This window comes from Oncorhynchus masou, chromosome 15 (assembly GCF_036934945.1).
Source record: "Oncorhynchus masou masou isolate Uvic2021 chromosome 15, UVic_Omas_1.1, whole genome shotgun sequence".
NCBI classification, from domain to species: domain Eukaryota; kingdom Metazoa; phylum Chordata; class Actinopteri; order Salmoniformes; family Salmonidae; genus Oncorhynchus; species Oncorhynchus masou.
Genome location: NC_088226.1, coordinates 23627683 through 23653398, shown reverse-complemented (window position 1 = coordinate 23653398; position 25716 = coordinate 23627683). Strand labels below are relative to the sequence as shown.

The following is a 25716-nucleotide window of genomic DNA, read 5'->3' as shown; positions in this document are numbered from 1 at the left end:
TCAACTCTCCCCACCACCGTACCTCTGATCTTATCACCTCCTTCTCGCTACCTTTCTTGGAGAGACCTGAAAGGCACATTAAAATACAGGGACTGACAAATGTTCAGTTCATGGTTCAAAAGATGTACCATCCTATAGATCTAAATCAAAATCCTATGCCGGTGTACCCCAAGGGTCTGTATTTGGACCAATGTTTATGCTGTAGAGGGAACAGTGAGAACAGCATAAGAAGTGGGCAACTTTCAGACGCTTGGCTATAATTTGGTCCATGCGAGTCAATAATCAGTTACCGTCAACTAATACTTGAGCTGTCAGTAATAATGTATTAGTTTTGAGTCAGGGATGTAGAATCTGAAAGTCAACTCAAATGTCAGTTAGATAAAGTGTACGACAGACATGGAATGGCAAATCATGACAGGTGCCTCCTATAGCACTGTGTGTGTTTCCATCTTTATCAGTGTAGTCAATATTATTCTCTCCAGAATCATTTCAGGGGAAATGTTTCCACCACTATAGATGCTCCTCTAGCAGACCGCCATCAGAAAAGCTGGTTGGCATGGCACCCACACTTATAAAATGGCTGCCGGGTGTCTCTGTGGTAGCGTTTAGTGTTACCATCCTGGTTTAAACTGCCAGAGCCTCTGAGAAGACGCTAGTTCTCAGAAGAACTCAAAATGCTCTGGACACAGTTTCACAGCAGCGTTACGATTGAAGTGTGAACGTTGCACAAGCGACTTGCTTTACCTCACTCCCCCTACCCCCAGGAAACCACACCAACGGAAGGAAGCCGTGAGCTCCGCTCTCACTCTCCAGCAAAGAGAGAGACTGTGTAGACAACTGAAGAAAAAAAACAAGGGAGGAGGAATTCCTGAATAAGTGAGAGGGAGGTCAGAGACGACAAGAGAGGGAAAGGTGTAGAAAGCCTGAATGAGAGGTTACAGCTGCACTTGGTGTATTTGTGCAGCAGAGTATACAACCCTTCATTAAAGTGTGGTTATGGGCTTACAGGATCCAAGCTTCAAAGACACACATTTATCACCTCTGCAAAGCACTAAGTGACATCTGCGCAGATACATAGCGAAATCATTCCAGGAGTCATCTCATCAACGATTCATTCTCATCGTTTAATGTTTCAACGAAAGGTTACATCAAATAAAATTCAGGTTCAAAACTAGCAACTTTAACTAATTATTTTAAGGATTCACTTTCCAAAATAACCCTTTTTTTTTATTTTTAAAGAACGTAACAATCGCCTTCATTAAAAAAGGGATATTCATTTTCCTCAGACAACTAAGAAATTTACACTCTGTAATAGACCTGATTTGATCTCCTGGTCATTGTGACATCAGTGCCTCTATAGGAGGTCACTAAAACCCAAAGTGCACCTGACCTCCCAAGATCATTCCATAAAAACACCAGTAATTACTAATGAAAAAATAATAATAAAATTTAAAGAAAGGTCTTAAACCATAGATGACCTTCTGGACCTGTCTGAAACATACATTTGTCTCTCCACTACGTTCTAGGTCGCTGAGGGACAAATCTAGTGTTATTATTAGTATAATATACCAAACGGGTTTAAAAACAGATCAAGCATGATTAGGCTGTTAAAAATGCAACATCGCACAACTGATCAGTGGGTTTGAAGTCCAATGCGGGTACCACTGGCCTGTGCCTGCAAACTCCCTTTTCTCAGTCTGATACTGTATGTAGTATGTGGTTACACTGAACGGACAAGCATCATATTTACAGTCTTAGTTTGTTGACAGCACTGGTTGGAATGGCTTTGAAATGGGCCGGCCGTAGTTATTCCGTGGCCAATCAGAGCTCTGTGTTTCAGACCCAAGCAATAAGCACAGCAGCAGTAGTAGGGATGTAGTGGTTACCACTCAGAGCGCTGGGTGAAAAATATCCTGGCGGTTTTCCAGAGGTCTCTACCGTCGAAATATAGTCCCTGTGGAGTAAAGGATGAGTGTCTGTCTAGGAGTGACACCCCTATCTGTGACCCTGTGACACATTGGCTTCAACAGGACATATAACGGGGGTGCACGCATCAGAACGCAAAAAAGGCTTTTCTGCTTCCTTCTTTCCCTCAGGTAAAGAAGTTGCTTCACCTCTAAAGCTCCCTCTTTCTTCTATCTGGTCACCTCTTCCAGCCACAGAGGTTAGCCTTCCATTGATGTGGCTCTTTGACTTCCTGTTTACAAGCCTGCATACATCTCTCATAAGTCACTATGTCTCATATTGTCATGCCAATATGTGACGCCAATCAGAAGTGGAATATCTTGTTGGTGACTACAAAAACACCAGGAAATTATGAGCGGAAGGTTTGGCAGCTCTGACTCTGGCATGTTCCTCAGCAGATAAAGGTATTAAAAACCATATCACATCAAATGTTACAAATAATAAATAAAAGTCTCTGCATAGGGCATTGTCCAATCAAAGACCCTAGTCGTAAAAACACTGCTGCACGATTGGTCACAAATAGGGACCAATCAGGGTGCAGCATCTTCCACAGGAGCCTCCAAAGCCCCTTTTGTCTCCTCAAATCAAAACACTGGACACTGGCACCCTCGTGGACCTGCCGCTCTTGGGTACAACAATTGGTTCATCATCTGTCAAGGAAAGAACATGCAGTACAATTAAAGCATTGTATATTGATTATCAAGATGAGCAGAATGTGCCATGGCAGTTTCTTGTAACTGTTGCTAGCCTCTCTCTGCAAACATCACATGTGGTCTGTAGACTCATCACGACCGGTCTCATCTGTGGTTGCTCTCAACTATTGTTAGTCTCTCAATGCTCACTCTCACATATCTGTAGTTAGCAGGAGCAACAGTGTTGGGCCAGCAGCATAGTACCCTGCATCCCACTGCAGGCTTGCCTCTGAAGCTAAGCGGGGTTAGCCCTGGTCGGCCCTGTTATGGGAGACCAGATGCTGCTGGAAGTGGTGCTGGCGGGCCAGTAGGAGGCACACTTTCCTCTAGTCTAAAGAATATATATAATGCCCTAGGGCAGTGATTGGGGACATTTACCTACGTAGAGTGTCTTTCAGATGGGACACTAAATGGGTGTCCTGACTCCCTGTGGTCAGTAAAGATCCCATGGTACTTACTGTAGGGTTGTAAACCCTGGTGTCCTGGCTAAATTCCCAATGTGGACCTCATACAATCATGGCCACCAAATCATTCCCAGCTTTCAATTGGCTTATTCATCCCCTAAAACTATTCCCCAGGTCATTGCTGTAAATGAAAAGGTGTTCTCAGTCAACTTACCTGGTAAAATAAGATATTTTTTATTTTTTTGAAAGGCCCCTCATTGAATTTTACTACTTTGCATGCATTTCATGGCTTCACCTGAGGCTCATGCGCAAAAACGTAGCGCCAAGTTTAGCCTCTCACCTGAGGGTGTGTAGTTTGTGGCACATTGGCGGTCCTTCTCGATGAAGAGGGCGGTAGCCAGGAAGAAAGCCCCGCCCCCAACTGCCACAAAAGAGCAGGTGAGGAGAGAGAGCTGCAGGGAGCGGAACTGCCATAGGTACGAGTCAGTCTGCTTCAGAGAGTCTGACACCTGATGGATGGAGGAAGTGATGTTACACAGTAAATGAGTAAGTGTGTGTGTGAATCAAATGTGTAGGTATGCACGTGTGTGTATGTATATATATATACACACACACACACACACACTTTCAAAAGTTTGGGGTCACTTAGAAATGTCCTTGTTTTTGAAAGACAAGCTAATTTTTTGTCAATTAAAATAACATCAAATTGATCAGAAATAGAGTGTAGACATTGTTAATGTTGTAAATGACTATTGTAGCTGGAAACGTCAGATTTATTATGGAATATATACGTAGGCCCATTATCAGCAACCATCATTCCTGTGTTCCAATGGCACGTTGTGTTAGAAATTCCAAGTTTATTATTTTATAAGGCTAATTGATCATTATAAAACCCATTTGCAATTATGTTAGCACAGCTGAAAACTGTTGTGCTGATTAAAGCAGCAATAAAACTGGCCTTCTTTAGACTAGTTGAGTATCTGGAGCATCAGCATTTGTGGGTTCGATTACAGGCTCAAAATGGACAGAAACAAAGAACTTTCTTCTGAAACTTCTGTCTATTCTTGTTCTGAGAAATGAAGGCTATTCAATGCGAGAAATTGACAGGAAACTGAAGATCTGGTACAACGCTGTGTACTCCCCAGCTTTTGAACGGTAGTATGTGTGTGTGTGTGTGTGTGTGTGTGAGAGAGATAACAATCACGAGACATACCACGCCTATGAGATAAGGACTCCCAGCATCTCCAAGCAGGTGAGAGAGAACGATCTGGAAGGCCTCAGCCGTGGAGCGACGCGTGGGGACCACCACGTACTGAGAAAGATGGAGGATGAGTGGGATAGAGGGGAGGTAGAAGATAATTAGGAAACATTTTTTCATATCTTGTAAAATCGGGCACAATACAAAAGTAACCTTAAGGTTGGAAGGTCAAACACGTGCACTAAAGAGTTACTGTCTTGGCATGATCTAAATTCCTCAACAGAAACCGATTCCATATTCCAATTCCAGCTCGGACCCATTTTTGTTGTAGCCCTGGACAAGCACACCAGGTGAGTTGTGTCTGGGGCTTCAACAAAAATGTGTACTGTTGGGGATACTCGAGGACTGGAGTTGGGAAACACGGCTCTATACAGATCACACTAATTTGACAAGAAACATCTGTATATGGACATTGATTGAATAGGGCACAACCGCCTTGCGTTTAGATAGGGGATTGTTATGCATCTGAACTCACCAGCAGTATGTCCGCTACGATGGCCCAGTTCATAGACAGGAAGGTCTCTCCCAGGAAGATAAACACCTGATCACACACACACAAAAAAAAAACTTGTTGGACCACCATTACTATTACCATACACTGGAGATACGACGGCAATAGAGGAAAGCATGTGCACATGTGTGTGTGTGTGTGTGTGTGCGCGTGTGTGAGAAAGACAGAGGCTGTGTCCAAAATCTGTCTTACTAAAACTGCATACTGTTTACTACTCATAGTACATTCTATTTACGTCCTGTTCAGTAAAATCGAATGCCGATAGCAACACATGCTCCCAAGTGGCGCTGTTGGTCTGAGGCACTGCATCTCAGTGCTTGAGGCATCACTACAGACCCTGGTTCGATCCCGGGCTGTATCACAACCGGTCGTGACCGGGAGTCCCATAGGGCGGTGCACAATTGGACCAGCGGCGTCCGGGTCAGGGGAGGGTTTGGCCGTCATTGGAAATTAGAATTGATTATCGCCATTCGTTTATTTTGACACTATATCTGAGTATCAGCTGTTGTCAAACACTAGCGATTCTCTCCCTCAATATTGTGTCGCAAATTCTACTAGATGAAAAGCCGAAATGAGTATAACACCCCTGACGTTTAAACCAAACTAGATTTTTCTAAATTTCACCTACTATAAAACATTCTAAGCACATGGTCATTTCCAGGTAAAAGGACCAACGAGAAGTTCCTAGGACCATATCAGATTAGGTGTCCAAATGAAAGCTAATTGTCTGAGAAAGTAAAGCATGTATACAGAACAGAAATATAAACGCAACATTTAAAGTGCTTGTCCCATGTTTCATCAGCTGAAATAAAAGATCCCAGAAATGTTCCCGACGTGCAAAAAGCGCATCTCTCTCAAATTTGGTGCACAAATTTGTTTACATAGCTGTTAATGAGCATTTCTCCTTAGCCTAGATAATCCACCCACCTGACTGGTGTGGCATATGAATAAGCTGAATAAACAGAATGTTCATTACACCTTGTACTGGGGACAATAAAAGGCAACTCAAATCTAAGTGGAATTGTCCATACCCCAAAATGCCTACTATTGAGAACGCAAGTATTCGGCCACGGCCACACAGAGAGAGAGATGGGTGTTGACTTACGTAGGTGGCGATGGGGCTCGCCTGAGCAAAGACGATGGCAAGGTAGAGGAAGGGAGCTGAGAGGAGGAGTCCTAGAGCACACACCAGGGGGTCAGCCCTCGGCGTCCTCAACCTCAGTCTCCTACTGACCTCTGCACCACTGGCCACGCCCAGGATCCCCGACACAACTGTGATGATGCCAAAGTACAGGCTGGGAAGGGAGAGAGTGAGAGAAGGTTCATAACAATTCATTCCACGGGAGACATGTGTTTACCCTTGCTGACTCATGTGTGTTTTTTTTGTTGTTTTTTTTGTGTGTGAGGTTTTGACAATTTCCTGATAAAAGGAATCCAGTTTAAGGCAAAAGTTCGATGTCTATTCTCTACTGCTGCTCTCTATTCACTGACTCCTACGGTCATCTCAAGCCGTTGCAGTTATCAGGAGTCGAGTGTAGTAGTGGCAACGATGTTGTGACGATTCAATCTTATCGTGTGATCCTGGTGATACCTTAACATCCTGACTGATTATAAAGTGTCATTGTTCAGCGCCTACTTCCTGTGTGTCACCTGTTGGATGTCGGTGTGTGTGTTACCTGTCGGAGGTGTCGCATGGCCCCTTAACGCAGGGGGGCCTCCCTTCGGTGAAGACCGCAGCTCTGAAGAGGAAGGCCGGGGCCCAGAGTGCCAAGGAGCCAGTCACAAAGGCCACTGCCGTGAAGCCAAACGTAGACAGCACAAAGCTGGGGCTGCACACAGACAAAGATATTGGTTTGATAACTATTCTATAGGACCAAAGATGCATTAGAATTGTGCAATGAATACAGAGCTATAGAGAAATGGTCAAAACATAGTGGACTATTATAGGGAACATGGGTGTCAATTCAGACTCAACTCCAGTCAAAAGTAGTGCACAATATCAAAAATAGGATGTGATACTCAGCTCTGGTCAAAGGTAGTGCTCTACAGAGGGATATCATTTGACACTGGGCTTGCGATGGCGGACATACTTCCTGCAAAGAGCCTTCATGTCACCCAACCAGCTGGTCCTTTGGAGTGTGTGCTCCGGTCGGGCCTCGATTGCACCCCTCTTTGGCTCTTTCACCACAAACAGCAGCAACACCACCGCTACCAGTCCTAATGCTGGAGTTACCTAGGGAAGGGGGGGGGGGGGGGTGGCACCATTTTAAATGGCATAATTGATGTAACTGAAACATGGACACATTGAATTTAAGAGTCAGATGAAAGGTACCACCATGCTTTTATGCATGTTTGTATTACAGTGTATTATTCCCTTTATGGTTGAGAGTGCATGTATTTAGAGTAACTTTTGTGTTGAGAGGTATAATATCCAAAAGCTCAGGGATTAGTTAACTCACCCGCAGGGCCCAATGCCAGTCCCCTGCAAAGTCATCAACCTTTGACCCCACGATGTAGCCTAGACCACTTAGGAAGGAAGGACAATGGAACAAACATTCACCACAGATTTCGCTCCTCCTATCACATAAGCCAAGACAGATAACAAAGATGGACACAGATGTATTCATTACTATGTTCTATTATGTTCTATGACCTCACCTGCCCACTGGAATGGCAAAATAGAAGACAGAGAGCATCTGCGTCCTCCTCTCCTTGATGTACAGGTCAGCGATGATGGTTGGGGCGATAGTGGAGTAACTGGCCTCCCCGACACCCACCAGGCCACGCGTCAACAACAGGAGCCAGAAATACTGACAGGAGGAATGTGGGAGAGGAGGGAGGAGTGAGGGGGAAGAAAAGAACATGCCTTCAGGTTAAGATTTAACTTCAATTTAAAATTAGGGGAGCCTATTGAGACCAGGGTCTCATTTTCAATGGTGCCCTGAGGACAACAAATTCAACACAAACATTAAAAATATTAAAAGATAAATGCAGGTACATTTTTCAACAACACAATACATATTAACTTTTTTAACCCCCTTTTCCTCCCCAATTTCTTGATATCCAATTGCGATCTTGTCTTATCGCTGCAACTCCCCAAAGGGCTCGGGAAAGGCGAAGGTCGAGTCCTCTGAAACATGACCCGCCAAACCACACTTCTTAACACCCACCCACTTAACCCGGAGGCCAGCAGTACCAATGTGTCGGAGGAAACACCATTCAACTGGACTAAAAGCCGAAGTCAGCCTGCAGGCGCCCAGCCCACCACAAGGAGTCGCTAGAGCGCAATGAGCAAAGTAAAGACCCCCAGGCCAAACTCTCCCCTAGCCCAGACGACGCTGGGCCAATTGTGGGCGAACTATGGGACTCGCGGTCATGGCCGGTTCTGACACAGCCTAGGATCGAACCCGGGTCTGTAGTGATGCCTTAAACGCTGTGTTGCAGTGCCCTAGACCACTGCTCCATTCCTTTACTTCATGCCATTCTAATTTAATATATTCAACATTAAACTCAAACTGCCACCAGGGAATCAAGATGCAGGTTATTCAAAAAAATTGGGCAGCATTAAAAATGTAGGCGAATTTACATAATTCAGTGGAGACGGGAGCTTTAAAATGTACTCAAGCTTTACTCTAGCTCACATCTCTTCACACAAGGAGACAGACAGACAGACAGGCAGGCAGACAGAGCTTAGGAGTTGCCACACACACACACACGGATAGTTTGATGTCAATTCATATACACTGTATGAGAACCAGGGCTTTGGAACTAGAGGTCTTCACATGTCCAAAAAGTTGGATTCGTCCCGAAATGGATCCGTGGCTTTCCCACCCGACCAAATAAGCATACATTTATTTGACAAAAACGGAGACCCCTTCCGAATGGACCAAAGGTCAATCGGAGCCATTCTGAATAGTACTGAGGAAAACAGACCCATGCTGGTTCGGATCCGAGAGAAAGAAATCTCCAACTGGGCGCTGCCAGCACCATCAATAAACAAGCAATATTGGCCAAACCATTCACAGTTACATGTCCTTAAAAACTGCCTAAAACAAATTACAAACAAACAATTTGTTGTGTTTTGACGTGTAGCATATTCCAAACTTTATAGTCTATTCTTTTTTACTTTCCTAAAACAATAGTTGTCTACCTCACGGGTCAGAGATTTGAGCAATAGATGCATCTGGCCATTGCATGTATATAGACCTAGGTACTATATATTTTAAAAATATATATTATTTAAAGGAGCCAAGCTTAGGCTTAGCCCTAGAGAGACCGGGAGAAAGAGAGATTTGCCAGTACTTGTCAAATGACTACAACTCCCTATACAGATGTAGGCGTACAGGAGGCTAATTCGTTAATTTTCGATCAGAATCTATTTTATAGAAGTATTACATTATTCGATTAAAGGAGTAACTCTGGTAGGCCTAAAACATTCCTCATCTCAAGGTCAACTGTCAGTCAGAGTGTGTGCGCACTGCCTTCATAGGCCTGCTGTAGCTAAGCCTAATAATATCCATACCACACCTTCACAAAAGATGCTTAACTTACTTTTGATATTACCCTAATAAAGTTAAGTCACTGTTTATAGGGTAAATATGAACAGGTTATTATTTTGTGGCATTCAATGAATTACCAACAAAAGGCGATCGCCTACGGTAGGTCTACCTCTGGCTCTCCCTTTCTCTCAGCAGCAGGCGCACGTGCGCGCAAGGAGTAGGCGCGAATTCATCTATAGGCTATGAAAGACATCTCAGCCAGCTACAATGTTATTTATTGCTATTTCAACAACAAAAAATACAAAATATTTTTGTTTATTCGGAAACCCTGGTGTGTATAGCCAACCTGCCCCTCGGAAGCATAGTCTAACTGACATTACAAGGGTAATCAGGAAATTAGGGAGAAATTTTTTAAATAAAAAATTAAAGGATTTTTTTTTAAAGAAGAGATTTTTAATAAGAGAATAATGGAGTAACGTTAACCTTTTCAATGCTAGTTAAGGATACTATAGGTCACGTTTCACATTGGATTTATTAACTACAAAAAGGTAAGACGTGTTTTTATTTCTAATTTCTGGTGCTGCTCTGCAAAAAAAAAAAAAAAAAAAAAAAAAGCTACGGAAAGGAATGATATAAACCGTAACTTTTTTAGGGTTCAACACGGTTTTATTTTGCTGGTGGGAAGAGTGGATCGGAACCCAAAATATAATGATTATGTTCAGAACTAAACAATTGGGAAATCATTTTGGCTCCAACCCCTGCTGAAAATGATAGTTAGGAAGTGTCCCTCACTTCTTTGGGCGTGTAGGAGCTGGCGAGTGTCACGATGGACCAGAAGCCTATGCCCACACTCATGATCATCTTCCTGTTGTACCTGTCACCCAGGTAACCAAAGACAGGAGCCAGGAACATGTAGCTGCAGATGAAGACTGTTTGGAGCAGCCCTGACTTCCCATCATTGATCCCAAAGTACTGCTCAATATCAGGCAGAACACCTAAACAAGACAGAGACAAAGCTGTGTTTTACAGCATATGAGAAATGACTTATCCAGATAATATCTTGTGGTTATGATAGTCTAATACAACATGCTTTTTAGGAGTGGCATATGCTTCCGTAGCAAACAGATTCATGATTGTTCTTTGTGTGAAATTATCATAATATACACACGACCGTTCAAATGTTTGGGGTCACTTAGCACATTTTTTGTCCATTAAAATATCAAATATCAAATTGATCAGAAATACAGTGTAGACATTGTTAATGTTGTAAATGACTATTGTAGCTGGAAACGGCTGGTTTTTAATGGAATATCTACATAGGCGTACAGAGGCCCATTATCAGCAACCAAGTTTATCATTTTAAAAAGGCTAATTGATCATTAGAAAACCCTTCTGCAATTATGTTAGCACAGCTGAAAATTGTTGTTCTAATTAAAGAAGCATAAAACTGGCCTTCTTTAGACTAGTTGAGTATCTGGAGCATCAGCATTTGTGGGTTCAATTACAAGCTTAAAATGGCTAGAAACAAAGAACTTTCTTCTGAAACTCGTCAGTCTATTCTTGTTCTGAGAATTTAAGGCTATTCCATGCGAGATATTGTCAAGAAACTGAAGATCTGATACAACTCTGTACTAGTCCCTTCACAGAACAGCACAAACTGGCTCTAACCAGAATAGAAAGAGTGGGAGGCCCTGGTACAAAACCGAGCAAGAGGACAAGTATATTAAAGTGTCTCGTTTGAGAAACAGATTCCTCACAAGTCCTTTACGGTTAGCTTAATTAAATAGTACCCTTCAAAACACTAGTCTCAACGTCAACAGTGAAGAGGCGACTCCGGGATTCTGGCCTTCTAAGCAGAGTTCCTCTGTCCAGTGTGTGTTCTTTTGCCCATCTTAATCTTTTATTTTTATTGACCAGTCTGATATATGTATTTTTCTTTGCAACTCTGCCTAAATCTCACCCTGTAAAGTTTCAACTGAAATTTTCCAAGATGAATTAGCTAGCTAGCTTCATAAACAGTGCAGACAATTCCATTTGGGCTAGATAGATGAATTATATAGCCAACATTTATATTGATGCTGTTTACAATAACCAAAGTGAAACCATGACGTATGTTGTATGCAATTTCAATGTTGTTTGAGTTGCTTTGTGTGTCAGCAAATTTGTTTGTGATAATCTCACTGCAACACTGCTTGACATAGGCGTTTTCAAAATAACCACCAGTCAAGGTGAGCTCCCCACCTACAGCCTACTAGCTCCCCGCCCACTCAATCTCTCAGACATCCTTGTAGTTTGACATGAGAGAAAAACTACTTTAAAAAAATAAATAATAATTAAATCTGGGAAAAATATTATGACTGATGTTTAAGTCACACATAAGGCTATTTTACATGGGAATCAGATTGACTGTTTGGGGGCTTTAAGGTGAGGATCTATTTCTAAACACTTATGATATGTAGCTCCCCTTTAAAGAAATGTTAGGTTAGCGTTGGGTTAGGTAAATGTTGGTTAGATTGTCAATACCAGCCACAGTGAACCTGTCCATGTAGTTGAGCAGGTTGATGAAACACAGGACAATAATGGTGAACACCGCTCTCAAGCTGGACACTCCGCTGGCTGGCTCTTCTTCCCGGCGCTGGCCAGGCCCCGCACCAGGCTCTTCTGAACCCTCTGCCTCGCTGTCGTCAGAGAAGAAGGGCGTGGTGTCCGAGGTGGGGTCGGCTAGAGACATCACAGCTGCTGGAGAGATCAAGGAAGGAAACAGAATGACGAGGAGGTCATTTTGGGTCAACAAAGTAGGCACCTTGAGTTAAATTGAAGTCATGTGCAAATAGTTCTGGCAAAAACAAAGGAGAGGGAAAATAAGAGGGAAAAAAACAAAATGAATGGCAGACAGACAAATTGCATTTCAAAAGTGTGTCATTGTAAAACCAAAGCTAATTTGAGTGGTGTGGTTGTGTTATTTGGCTAAAGGGAAAGTAATGTAATTTAGAGCCAGGGGAACAAGACAGTCAGAGATAATGTAGGAGGGGGGGGAGGGGAGTATAGCGACGTAGTCTTGTGATGTACGTCAACGAAACTAGCTTACTGTCATGTGAACATGGACAGCACGTGTCAATGTGCGCAGTGTTAAGACTGTGTGTGTGCATTTGTTTCAGCAAGAATGGACTCTTTTTTTAGAATGAGTACATGAGGAAACCCAGGTAATGAAAGATACCATAGAACCATGAGTTACGATTTGAGTCTGGTTTCCGTATGGTTTTCCCCATTTCCTCAAGTGGTTTTTAACGTCAGACAAAGACGAACTCCAGCTGGTCACCAGACTGTCGGGTCAAGTTGTGCTGACAGGCAGGCTAATACACGAACATCCTCTTCAAAACAACAAGCTAAACTGTGCATAATTAACCACAAAACTATGTCTAGAGTAGAGGGTTAAAATGCATCGTCTGTTTACAGATGGCTAAATAAAATACTTAGCAAGTTAAACTAGATAATATCACAGACTGTTTGCACGCAAGAAAGAAATAATGGACTCTTTCAATTATGGTTGCCTATATTAATTTGATCTAGTTTAAGCAGGGTTCCATTGTCTTTGTAAGGTTGCAGAAGTAGACATTATGTAGTTAACGTTAGTTAAGTTAGCTGGCTATCGTTACGTGATTGCTGGACAGCAAATTATGTAGCTAGCTATTCCGACCCTATAGGCATGGGACGTTGATTGGTTAGCTTGTTGTTAGCAACCAGTGGCACCGTAAACAATTACCAATCGCCTTGTTAGCTGGCCAGCTAGCTACAAAACTAAAGCTACCTAACATATTTGGTCAGTCATCAATGTCAGTACGCTAGCTAGTTAATAATGTAACAACTCTATTCCCTAACTAGCAGCCCAGTAGTGTAATCATACCGACTCTCGTATACTTTGTAACATATGTCCATAATAGCTTTGTGGCTGTTGTGAGTCAAAGATACTTTTTGTCATTGTTTACCTGGTCAACGCAGTGATGAGTCGGGATTGATGCGTCTTCGCGAATTTATATCTGTCTCGGGTCCTGTGTTGATGTCAGATCTGCTCTGGGGATTTGTGGCATTAGCTAAAAACACACCAGCGTCAACATTTCTGAAAAACTGGTCGGACGAAAATAAACCGCTGTTTTTGTGAGGCACAACTAGGCACTCTTAATCATCGCGGCGCAGCCATGTTGAAATTGTATCCAACTTCCGCCCCTTACTCACATGACTTATTACAACACCACCCCCCTTGGAAATCGACCAACAATGAAACTGATACCAGAGACTGAACATTAAATCGATAGCAAAACCAAAATACCTTTCATTGGCAAATAGTAAAAGTAAATATTTTAATAATACATCCACAAAGAAAGAACCAGTGGAGGCAGCAACAGGAAGGTAGAGGGGGGCCAGGGGAGATTGGGCCAGGTATGTCCAGGTGTCAGGCCAGTGTCATCAGTTACGGTCCAACAATTCGATCACACCGACAGTCTCAGGGCCTCCGGAAAGGGAGAAAGAGAAAAGATGCGGGTTAGTGAGAGCATGGCGAAGACCATAGTACACCACATGCACTGGGGTTAGATAATAATCAATAGTGTTGATGTGGACACTGGATCATCTGACTAACACACACAAACAACCTGTTCAACCTCGCTGTGATACTGTAGGCCTACTTATGTTACTTCAATGAGTCAATTCAGGTAGCATTCAATGGCTTGTTAACCATGGAAACCAGCATTGTAAATAAAGAGATGTGCAGAAAGATAATCAGCCTCTTGTGTCTGTGGATCCTTTCCCATTAATGTATGATTCATGTCAGCCAGGCCCAGCTTTTCAAAGATACATCATTTATTTAAAGCTCTCGTTGAGTCTATTGCTTCAGTCCTTGAATTCGTTTTCACTTATTATTACCTGGTAAATAAGCAACAATGCTGGGTAACCACAAGGGGAATAAGGCTAGGAAAAAGTCCATGTCAGCCAAGCCCATCTTTTTAAAGAAACACAATTTATTTCCATCTTTATTTGAGCAAAATAAGTTGTGATCACAAGAAAATCTTAACAATTCAGGTAAAGAGCGGCAGTCAGGCAGACAAATCTGAATGTTCGATCACAAAGTGAGAACAATTAGTTTCCCTTGCTGTTATATGGCTGCTACTTATAAATACTATAACAGTAAATTAATAGATGACATTCACTGCTATAAACCTGTCTCCAATATAATTGCATAGTTTACACAGACCCAGCGCAGACATTTGACAAATACATCTGTGTGAAAAGGTGTCCCATGGTGTTTGTTTTTTTAATCAACAAACTCAATCTATTCCAAACACTGGTGGTAACCATATAATCCCAATAATGTAGGTAGCCTAACTACTACGATGCCCCCCTCTGGTATGTTCTATTGTGAAATGTCTGGGATTGGTTGTTGTTTCACTGTTAATAGGTAAAATATTTTTGAGTGGTTAAGTCAAAGATTAAATTAACTGCAATACACTGGTCTGAAATATTTTAGCATAACTAGGCTACATACTAGGCATAACCACAAGAGGCATTTCTCCATACTAAAACATGTCACAGTGAAACATGCCTAGCTCAGCTCACTGGGGCATGATTACGAAATCAGTGCTCGTATCGTCATATACCAACGGATTGAGTGCTCACCACACCAGTGTACAGGTTCATTTAAAATCAATTCAGACAACATTACAGTGCATTCATTTGAACAGAGACATTTTTATTTCAAAATCGGTTCAAAACACATCTTGTAAGTAAACAATCATAAATTGACAGTGGCAATATGAAGAGTCTTATTTGGACCAAGTGTAGTAAATGCATCTGGGACATCTTTCTATCCTTTTTTTTTTGTTTGTTGTGTCCATTGCATATACAACAAAAATCATCTATGACATGGGTTCTCAAACATTTCCTTGGGGACCTCCAGCCGTTTCATGTATTTTAACTATATCAGCTAACACACCTGATTAAAATGGTTAACTAATCAAGTCCTTGGCTAGGTGAATCAGGTGAGTTAGTATAGGGCCACAACACAATTTTGAAACGTCTGGGGATCCCAGAGGAGAGGTTTGAAAACCACAGCTCTATGAAAATACCACAGGTGTTTACACCCACACCTCAATGACATCACCGTCCTCCATGTCCAACTGGGAGGGCGTCTGGCTGTGGACGACCTTTGACCCGTCAAACTGGAAGCGCACCTTGCGTCTGGCATCCACTGACATACTGGATACATACTGGGAGAGAATGGAGCCCAGGGGGGCATCCTGAGGAAAAAAGTGAGGGAGGGAGCGAGAGAAGAATGAGAGATGCGAGAGAAGGGGAAAATGAGAGTAAGGGAATTAGGATGAAGTGTGTTCCTTCTATTCTTTATGAACAGTTGAGAAGAAAAGGTGAGTTTAAGACCAAGGCTGTACTCCAAACAGCTTGAACCTTACCCTCACACATTTGTGCTCAACCCCAAATTCTTAATTGTGAGAAACGTTGGATAATGCTCACTTTGTGTAGGGAATATTCCTGTGCTGAGCCTTTCTCCTTGGCCTGCAGTCGCACAGTGAGCATGTCACCACTTTGCTCAGACTCGTGTTTATCATCTGCTGCTATGACAACACAGTCTGACAGAAGGGAGGGTAGGGTTAAAACAACAGCACAGAAAAGAGGGTTTGTGATCAAACATTGAGAGCGGAGTTGCTGCCTTAAATTATGAAGCAATACAGAACACCGTTTCTCAACGTGTGGCTGTAAAAATGAAATAAAATTATACTCCAGTCTGAACTTAAACGACTTAAATCAGCTAGAAAGTATGTAGAAATGATAATGAATTAAAAAAAATATATATAATTCAATCTCAGATTTTTTTTTTCAACATAGAGCTATTAGCAGCACTATTTTGGTAGATTTTTGAGTCTCAAACCAGTTTATTATCATTCTTCATCAAGAATATGGTCAACATTTTATCATTGACAATGAAACAGGTGGGAATGTTGTTCCCTTGTCATATAATTGCTACATTTACATACAATATAGCATAAAAATAGTTTTCCAGATTTGGTGACTAGCATTTCATCGTTTAGTGTAGAAAGCAATCTAGCACAAAAGCACTATTTTACGCAATGCTAATATTGGGTTGTGACTCAGACAACCTGGTTCAATTTGTTTCCCGAGGCAACACCAGTTGTGAACCACTGCATTAGAAGGTAAGGTGCGACACTTTCCCCGTTGTAACGACTGTGTGAGACATCCAAGTGTGCTTCCCACTAATGTACGCCACTATGAGTCATCTCACCTATGATGTCAGCGATGCCCAGGCCCAGCTCATTGGCTGTGGAGTGAACAGGAAGCTCTATGTCTCTCCTCAGTAACAGGATGCGGGAGGGTGGTACTTTGAGCTTGACTGACAGCTGCTCCACTGCTTTGCTCAGAGGCACCGTCTGGGAATGAAGAGCCTCAAATTAGGAACTAGAAGAAACTTCCAGTGTACTTGTGTAGTAGCGGTGGCTCACTTAGCTAAGCTAACATGATGATGAGTAACCTTGCCTGACACCAGAAAACTTGTGTTAGCGCCCCCTGAGTTAATAACGCCAAAGGCTTTATCTTAGTAGGCTTTGAGAGTCTTGTGGCGCACAGGATTCAATAACAGTCACACCCATCACAATGCATCACATCCGGCCGTGATTTGGAATCCCATAGGGTGGTGCACAATTGGCCCAGCGTCGCCTGGGTTTGGCCGGGGTAGGCCATTATTGTAAATAAGAATTTGTTCTTAACTTACTTAGTTAAAGAAAGGATAAATAAAAATTAAATACAACACATAATGTGACTGATCTGTTCTGGCACACTCAGAAGTCTCCTGATTCTTGCAATAAAAATTACACTGTCGCCAAGGTAACAGTTTTCCTAATTGAATTTCATAAGTATACTGAACAAAAATATAAACACAACATGCAACAATTTCAACAATTTTACTGAGTTACAGTTAATTTAAGGACATTAGTCAATTTAAATAAATTAACTAAGCCCTAAACTATGGATTTCCCGACTGGGTAGGGGTGCAGCCATGGGTTGGCCTGGAAGGGCATAGGCACACCCACTTTAGAGTCAGGCCCACCCACTGTCGAACCATGTCCAGTCAATCAGAATGAGTGTTTCCCCACAAAAGGCCTTTATTACAGACAGAAATTCTCCTCAGTTTCATCAACTGTCCGGGTGGCTGATCTCAGATAATCCCACAGGTGAAGAAGCCAGATGTGAAGGTTCTGGGCTAGCATGTTTACACATGGTCTGTGGTTGGGAGGTTTGTTTGACATACTGCCAAATTCGCTAAAACAAAGTTGGAGGCAGCTTATGGTAGAGAAATTAACATTACATTATCTGGCAAAAGCTCTGGTGGACATTCCTGCAGTCAGCATGCCAATTGCACACTCCCTCAAAGCTTGAGACATCTGTGGCATTGTGTTGTATGACAAAATTGCACATTGGCTTTTTATTGCCCCCAGCACAAAGTGCACCTGTGTAATGATCATGCTGTTTAATCAGATTCTTGATATGCCACACCTGTCAGGTGGATGGATTCTCTTGGCAAAGGAGAACAGTTCACTAACAGGGATGTAAACAAATTTGTGTACAACATTTGAGAGAAATAAGCTTTTTGTGCGTATGAAACAATTCTGGGATTTTTTGGGACGAACACTCTACATGTTGCATTCATATTTTTGTTCAGCATACATTCAGCCTGAATTGAACACAAAAGCCCTCTTTGATCCTCTAGATGAAGTCTCTGTTAAAGGAGATTTTCAGTCCAGGAATAGATTTACTCTGAATCTGGGAAACTGGCCCCTAGAAGTTAATGTCCAAAACCGACCCTGGACCACCAGTTAATGACAACCTACATCTTTAACCCGAATCACGACACACTCACTTGAGCATCACTATGACACAACAGGATGTGGTGCTCTTCCTGATTCTTACAGTTAACACAGGGATCTTGTAGAGGTCTGTCCGGCTGCGGAACTTGAGGGCGATCTCTCTGGATGTCAGGGGGCTGTGATCTCGGGAGGGGGCGAGGGGCTGGCTCCTGGGCCGGGAGTTTGGGGACATGAGGATGATGTCATCATCGTCATACTCAGTGAGAGGAGGGGAGTGGCAGCCGCGGCGTCCAGACCGCTCCTTGGCCTCGGGAGAGAGGAGAGAGCCCACAGCCTTTAGCTTTCTGTTGATCTCTCTGAGAGTGAGAGGGAGAGAGAAAGAAAGAAAGAGAGAGCCACCAGGGACAGGCGTAGAGAGACCGATAAAGTGACTGGTGATGATATTGTAATTGCATTACTTAAAGGGCATTGTATTTCTGTCTCAGACATAGACAAAACATCAACTCACAGAATCTTTCGATTGGCCCGATTGGATACTTTGACAAAAGGGCTGCCTGGAGGTGGCGGTGGAGAGGGGGAACGGATGTCTACCCTGATAGAGAGAGCATTTTAGGGGGGGAGGAGGTTATTACACTAAGAATTGTAAGCCGCTCTGGCTCGCACAAGCCAAAGCTCATGCAAGGCTACTTACTTAAACTAAGAATTTGTTAAAGATGCACTACGCAGAAATTGCCCACTATTTCCTGGTTGCTAAAATTCTAATTAGTTTGCCTAATTTCAGTTTGTGTGACAAAATAAGCAAGTATAGTGTAGAGAATCATTGTACCATTTAAACCGCTGTGAAATATCTTTTCCATTACCAAAAATATTGTATTTTCAGCGGTTTGAAGTTGGTGTACAAAACTGAAAGTAAAAAAACGCAAAAACAAAACTTAAGAACAGGGAGCATAGAAATAGCACACATAGAACAGATTTAGTGCTTCTTAGACTTGCTTTCCATGAAAATGACAGCTCTATAGCACACATTTACATGTGAATTTGGTCAGGTCCCCAAAAAAGTTAAATATTGCAGCTTTACACCATACTTGAAATATTGTACATAAATACAAATTAAATACACTACTGCCACCTTCTGGTTACCTGGGTTAGTACAAAAACATGCTACATATACAGTAAACACAGTAAATGAAAGCAGGGCAGAGTACACCTTTAGCAGCAAGTAACTCACGGATCTTTGTCCTCTGTCTCAGACTCATCCTCTGAGTCATTCAAGGTAATGATGATTGGCTTCTTTTTCTTTGAGGGTGGAGACTTGGCCCACAAACTGACCTCCTCTGCATTGTCACCTAGGTAGAGAAATCAAATTTGGGTGGGCATAATTTGTGGAACGTTTCAACAGGAATCTGTTCCAAAAACTTCGTAAATAACAAGGTTGTCAAACAATAACGCATAGAAAGTTGTATAGCGGCCGAATAAGATACCGGGTAGGGAGTGGGCTATTTCATAAAGTTTTTACTTACCACATTTATTCTGAAAAATGTCTATGGACAAACATTAAGAATAAGCTACGTGGTGAGTTGATGCCTATTTGGCAGCTAGTTAGCTAGGTGAATTGATCATGCTACTTGGTTGGCAACCTTGCAACCTTTGTAACAGATACTTGTTGGAACGTTCCAGAAATTACACCCACCCATCAAACTCCATGTTCAGTTCAACAGACAGGAATTGAACAGGAATTAACTAGTAGCAGAACAGACCTCTGTCAGTCTGTCTGTAGTTCATACCTGCGTTAACATCACAGGCGAAGAGAGTTGGATTCAGCTGTAAGCTGCTGTTCACCTACAAACATAAATACAAAATTACCCGTATTTGGTAATGAAATAGATTTTACAAATAGCCCAGCCCCGTTGCATTGGCAAGGCAAAAAATCTCTGTGGGAGTTTTGCAATTGTTCATCTGCAGCAGTTGATGTACACATCCAAATATGTGTGTGGATGGATCCATCTACTTTGATACACTCAGCCAACACACTGATACAGATAATCACAGACACATAGAATTTGCCAGTCAATAAAATCATTAAAGCAAATTTAAATAGAATTGACTATGCCAGTAGCAGAGTAGTAAATAACTTCACACCATAGAATTTGAATAATTAAATAGGAACAGGAATATGACTCATTTAATAGGATCTCTATGGGCCACACCTTGTTCGAGTAGATAGGAACGGTGGTAATAGACGAGGGGTCGATGATACGACGCCGTTTGGGTTGAGGCTTCACGGGGGCGGTCGACTCAAGGTCGCTGTCACTGTCAGAATTCTGAACGAAGGGGGGAGATCACACACACACACGCAGTAAGCTTTGATCAATGCCTTACATGCTGAATTAACGTTACTGTAAGTTGGATAAACTTGTAAACATTTGACAAACTAGCAAACTTTCATCGATGACACCATACACCCTTCAAATTAAAATATGGACCTCGAAGCCAGTTCTCTTGCTTTTTTTCTCCATTCTTCCCATCTAATCAGCGACTTATATGGGTGCAATTCATTATCAGGTAGAACAGAAAACTAAGCAGTAGTCCGGACCTCGTGAGGTAAGATTTGAATACCCCTGCCATACACCAACCATCTCACTCAGCATGTCTAGTTTGATCGGCCCAAAAACAGCCGGTTGGGGGCGGCTGGCTTGGTTAGAATTTAGCATAAACATAGCATATTATGCACGCAAATGATGAAAATAAACATTGACGCTAGCAGCACAAGTAAACCTAGCTATCTTATGCTAGCACAGATCGCGCTATTGTTTTAGCTAGCTGTCTACTCGAGTAAAGACTCGTTTCCATAATTTTGTGCTAGATTGCTTTCTACACTAAACGAGCTTATCGGTGATAACTTTTCTTTTGGACGTCCTGGAAAATATTTACCACTTCAGCCATTGTTTCCCTCCAATGTGATGATTTCACCAACCAATCGCAGTGTTTTCTGGGGGGAGGTTGTGACCTCATTCTGGACCAATCATCTCTGGGAAGAAGACGTCGTAGCGTTTCTAAACCCAGGGACGCGTCATCGCATGTCACAGAGTTTCTAAACCCATAGGCGCAATATTGCAAGACTGCTGGGAACGCTTACGAAACAGACCAAACAGACTCGGCCGGGGTTTGGGGTATGAGAAGTCCATAAGATAGGTGAAAAGTTCTTCCTTGTTCGTTTTCTCAAAATGTAAAGGCACAACCTAGATTCGAGCCAATGTCCTAGGTAGTTGAACATGTTATCAGCGGTGGAAAAATTACCCAATTGTCATACTTGATAGAAAATTACTCAAAAGTGAAAGTCACCCAGTAACATACTACTTGAGAAAAAGTCTAAAAGTATTTGGTTTTAAATAAACTTAAGTATCAGAAGTAAATGTAATTGAACATTTTTTACTTAAGTATCAAAAGTAATAAGTATACATAATTTTCTGAGTGCCGCAGCGTTCTTTTTTTATTTTTCATTATTTAACCTTTATTTAACAAGGCAAGTCAGTTTAAGAACAAATTCTTATTTACAATGGCGGCCTACCCTGGCCAAACCCGGCAAAAGGCCTCCTGCGGATAAAACATTAAAAATGTATCAAATATAAATATAGGACAAAACACACACACGGCGAGAGAGACAACACAACACTACATTAAGAGAGACTTAAGACAAAAACATAGCAAGGCAGCAAAATATGACAACACAGCATGGTAGCAACATAACAACAACATGGTAGCAACACAACATGGTAGTAGCACAAAACATGGTACAAATATTATTGGGGACAGACAACAGCACAAAGGGCAAGAAGGTAGAGACAATAATACATCACACAAAGCAGCCACAAATGTCAGTAAGAGTGTCCATGATTGAGTCTTTGAATGAAGAGATTGAGATAAAACTGCTCAGTTTGAGTGTTTGTTGCAGCTCCTTCCAGTCGCTAGCTGAAGCGACCTAGGGATGTGTGTGCTTTGGGGACCTTTAACAGAACGTGACTGGCAGAACGAGTGTTGTATGTGGAGGATGAGGGCTGCAGTAGATCTCTCAGACAGGGAGGAGTGAGGCCTAAGAGGGTTTTATAAATAAGCATCAACCAGTGGAGTGGGTTTTGCGACGGGTATACAGAGGTGACCAGTTTACAGAGGAGTATAGAGTGCAGTGATGTGTCCTATAAGGAGGTGGCAAATCTGATGGCCGAATGGGAAAGAACATCTAGCCGCTCAAGAGCTCCTTTACCTGCCGATCTATAAATTATGTCTCTGTAATCTAGCATGGGAAGGATGGTCATCTGATTCAGGGTTAGTTTGGCAGCTGGGGTGAAAAAGGAGCCACTACGATAGAGGAAACCAAGTCTAGATTTAAATTTAGCCTGCAGCTTTATATGTGCTGAGAGAAGGACAGTGTACCATCTAGCCATTCTTCCAAGTATTTGTATGAGGTGACTACCTCAAGCTCTAAACCCTCAGAGGTAGTAATCACACGGGTGGGGAGAGGGGCATTCTTCTTACCAAACCCCAGGACTTTTGTTTGGAGGTGTTCAGAACATGGGGAAGGGTAGAGAAAGCTTGTTGGACACTAAGAAAGCTTTGTTGTAGAGCATTTAACACAAAATCCGGGGAGGGGGCAGCTGAGTATAAGACTGTATCATCTGCATATAAATTGATGAGAGAGCTTCCTACTGCCTGAGCTATGTTGTTGATGTAAACTAAGAAGAGCGTGGAGCCTAGGATCAAGCCTTGGGGTACTCCCTTGGTGATAGGTAGTGGCTGAGACAGTAGATTTTCTGACTTTATACACTGCATTCTTTGAGAGAGGTAGTTAGCAAACCAGGCCAAAGACCCCTCAGAGACACCAATACTCCTTAGCCAGCCCACAAGAATGGAATGGTCTACCGATTCAAAAAGCTTTGGCCAAGTCAATAAAATTAGCAGCACAAAATTGCTTAGAATCAAGTGCAATGGTGACATCATTGAGGACCTTTAAGATTGCAGTGACACATCCATTACCTGAGCGGAAACCAGATTGCAGGTCTAAGGCACTGCATCTCGGTGCTAGAGGCATCACTACAGACCCTGGTTCGATTCCAGGCTGTATCACAACTGGCCATGATTGGGAGTCCCAAAGGGTGGCGCACATTTGGCCCAGAGTCGTCCGGTTTACCGTTTGGCCGGGGGAAGGCCGTCATTGTAAATAAGAATTGGTTCTTAATTGACTTGCCTAGTTAAATAAAGGTTAAATAAAAATAAAATAAATACATTTCAAATTCCTTATATTAAGCAAACCAGATGGCACAATTGTTTTTGTTTTTAAAATTTACGGATAGCCAGGGGCACACTCCAACACTCAGACATTATTCAGAAACAAAGGATTTGTGTTTAGTGAGTCGCCAAATCAGAGGCAGTATAGATGACCAGGGATGTTCTCTTGATAAGTGTGTGAATTGGTCCATTTCTGTACTGCTAAGCATTCAAAATATAACGAGTACTTTTGGGTGTCAGGGAAAATGTATGGAGTAAGAAGTACATTGTTTTCTTTAGGAATGTAAGTGAAGTAAAAGTTGTCAAAAAATATAAATAGTAAAGTACAGATACCCCAAAAACTACTTAAGTAGTACTTTAAAGCAGGGTCATAACTTTCACTGGGAACATGTCCCCCCCACATCCCGAAATTGCATTTTTGTCCCTCCTAGTTTTGTCATTGGAATGTGATACAAAACGAGGCAATGGTGTGGTTTAGGACCATGCGGATGCCTCCGAGTGGTCGGGTAGGCTGTTTGGAGTAATAATTATGTAATAACTATGTCCCTGCGCCCCTGCTTTAAAGTATTTTTACATAAAGTACTTTACACCACCGCATGTTATTACTCCAACCTCGTGAAATGTGCAAACTGACATTTTTTGTCAAAAACAACTTTATATAGAAGGAGTGCCTTTGATTTGAAGGCCTGCACATGCTCAGTTTGGCACGAGACGATCGCTAGACCCGGTGACGTGTTTCTATGCATGAGCTTTGCTAGCCAACGTCGCTATGACATTGCCTACAAATGTGCTTCTTTATGCTGTACTGTCTTTTGTTCTGTTCTGGGCCTGGTTTCCCAAAAACATCTTAAGGCTAAGTTAATCGTTAGAACTATCCTATGGTTCTAATTAGCCTAATTAAGATGATGTGCTTGCTTTCAGGGGCAAAGGAAAAACACTACTATATTTCATCTTCAATCATTTCAGAAAAATGATTGATTTCTTTAAAGAGATTGAACAGTCTACTCTATATTCTAACAATATGGTTGTACAAGATTTGTGTAAGATTCCCAGCCACTCACCACTCGTTAGTAAATCCAACTAAATGTTAAAAACACTTTTCATGTGTACCCAAATAGAGCTCAGTATTTATGCTGCAATAGTTTACGTGTCGGGGGGCAAGGGTCAGTCTTATATCTGGAGTATTTCCCCTGTCTTATTTGGTGTCCTGTGTGAATTTAAGTACGCTCCCTCTAATTCTCTCTCTCTCCTTTTCTCTCTTTCTCCTTCTCTCACTTCTCTTGGAGGACCTGAGCCTTAGGACCATGCCTCAGGACTACTTGGCCTGATGACTCCTTGCTGTCCCCAGTCCAGCTGGTTATGCTGCTCCAGTTTCAACTGTTCTGCCTGCAGCTATGGAACCCTGACCTGTTCACTGGACGTGCTCCCTTGTCCCGGACCTGCTGTTTTGGACTCTCTCTCTACCGCACCTGCTGTCTCTAACTCTGAATGATCGGTTATGAAAAGCCAACTGACATTTACCCGAGGTGCTGACCTGTTGCACCCTCTACAACCACTGTGATTATTATTATCTGACCCTGCTGGTCATCTATGAACGTTTGAACATCTTGGCCATGTTCTGTTATAATCTCCACCCAGCACAGCCAGAAGAGAACTGGCCACCCCTCAGAGCCTGGTTCCTCTCTAAGATTCTTCTCAGGTTACAGCCTTTCTAGGGAGTTTTTCCTAGCCACCGTACTTCTACATCTGCATTGCTTGCTGTTTGGGGTGTTAGGCTGGATCTCTGTACAGCACTTTGTGACATTGGCTGATGTAAAAAAGGGCTTTATAAATACATTTGATTGATTGATATACACGACCGTTCAAAAGTTTGGGGTCACTTCGAAATTTCATTGTTTTTGAAAGAAAAGTTTTTTTTGTCCATTTAAAATAACATCAAATTGATTAAAATACAGTGTAGACATTGTACATTACTATAGTAGCTGGAAACGACTGATTGTTAATGGAATATCTATATAGGCGTACAGAGGCCCATTATCAGAATACATCACTCCTATGTTCCAATGGCACGTTGTATTAGCTAATCCAAGATGATAATTTTAAAAGGCCAATTGATCATTTAAAAACCCTTTTGCAATTATGTTAGCACAGCTGAAAAATGTTGTTCTGATTATAGAAGCAATAAAACTGGCCTTCTTCAGAGTAGTTGAGTATCT

General features: G+C 42.2%; 1 protein-coding gene across 5 annotated transcripts; it reads right to left on the bottom strand.

Moving 5' to 3' along the window:
• Nucleotides 1–1105: 1105 nt before the first annotated feature.
• LOC135555971 (protein spinster homolog 1-like) lies at nt 1106–21243 on the bottom strand. 5 transcript variants are annotated; one of them, XM_064988809.1, is made up of 18 exons: nt 21149–21243; nt 20425–20538; nt 20002–20056; nt 19446–19563; nt 18726–18809; nt 18321–18573; nt 16639–16783; nt 11853–12068; nt 10122–10324; nt 7489–7640; nt 7290–7356; nt 6921–7063; nt 6507–6659; nt 5936–6125; nt 4795–4860; nt 4275–4373; nt 3402–3570; nt 1106–2615 (listed from the first exon to the last, which is right to left on the bottom strand). In XM_064988809.1, exons 1-18 carry the CDS (start codon nt 21227–21229, stop codon nt 2545–2547), a joined length of 2379 nt encoding a protein of 792 aa, XP_064844881.1. In that variant the 5' UTR covers nt 21230–21243; the 3' UTR covers nt 1106–2544. The 5 variants fall into 5 exon arrangements, with proteins under 5 accessions (XP_064844881.1, XP_064844877.1, XP_064844876.1 ...); XM_064988805.1 differs by lacking the exons at nt 16639–16783; nt 18321–18573; nt 18726–18809; ... (2 more) ...; nt 20425–20538; nt 21149–21243 and adding an exon at nt 13316–13568 and having other exon boundaries at nt 11853–12065; XM_064988804.1 differs by lacking the exons at nt 16639–16783; nt 18321–18573; nt 18726–18809; ... (2 more) ...; nt 20425–20538; nt 21149–21243 and adding an exon at nt 13316–13567.
• Between the last annotated feature and the right edge of the window lie 4473 nt (nt 21244–25716).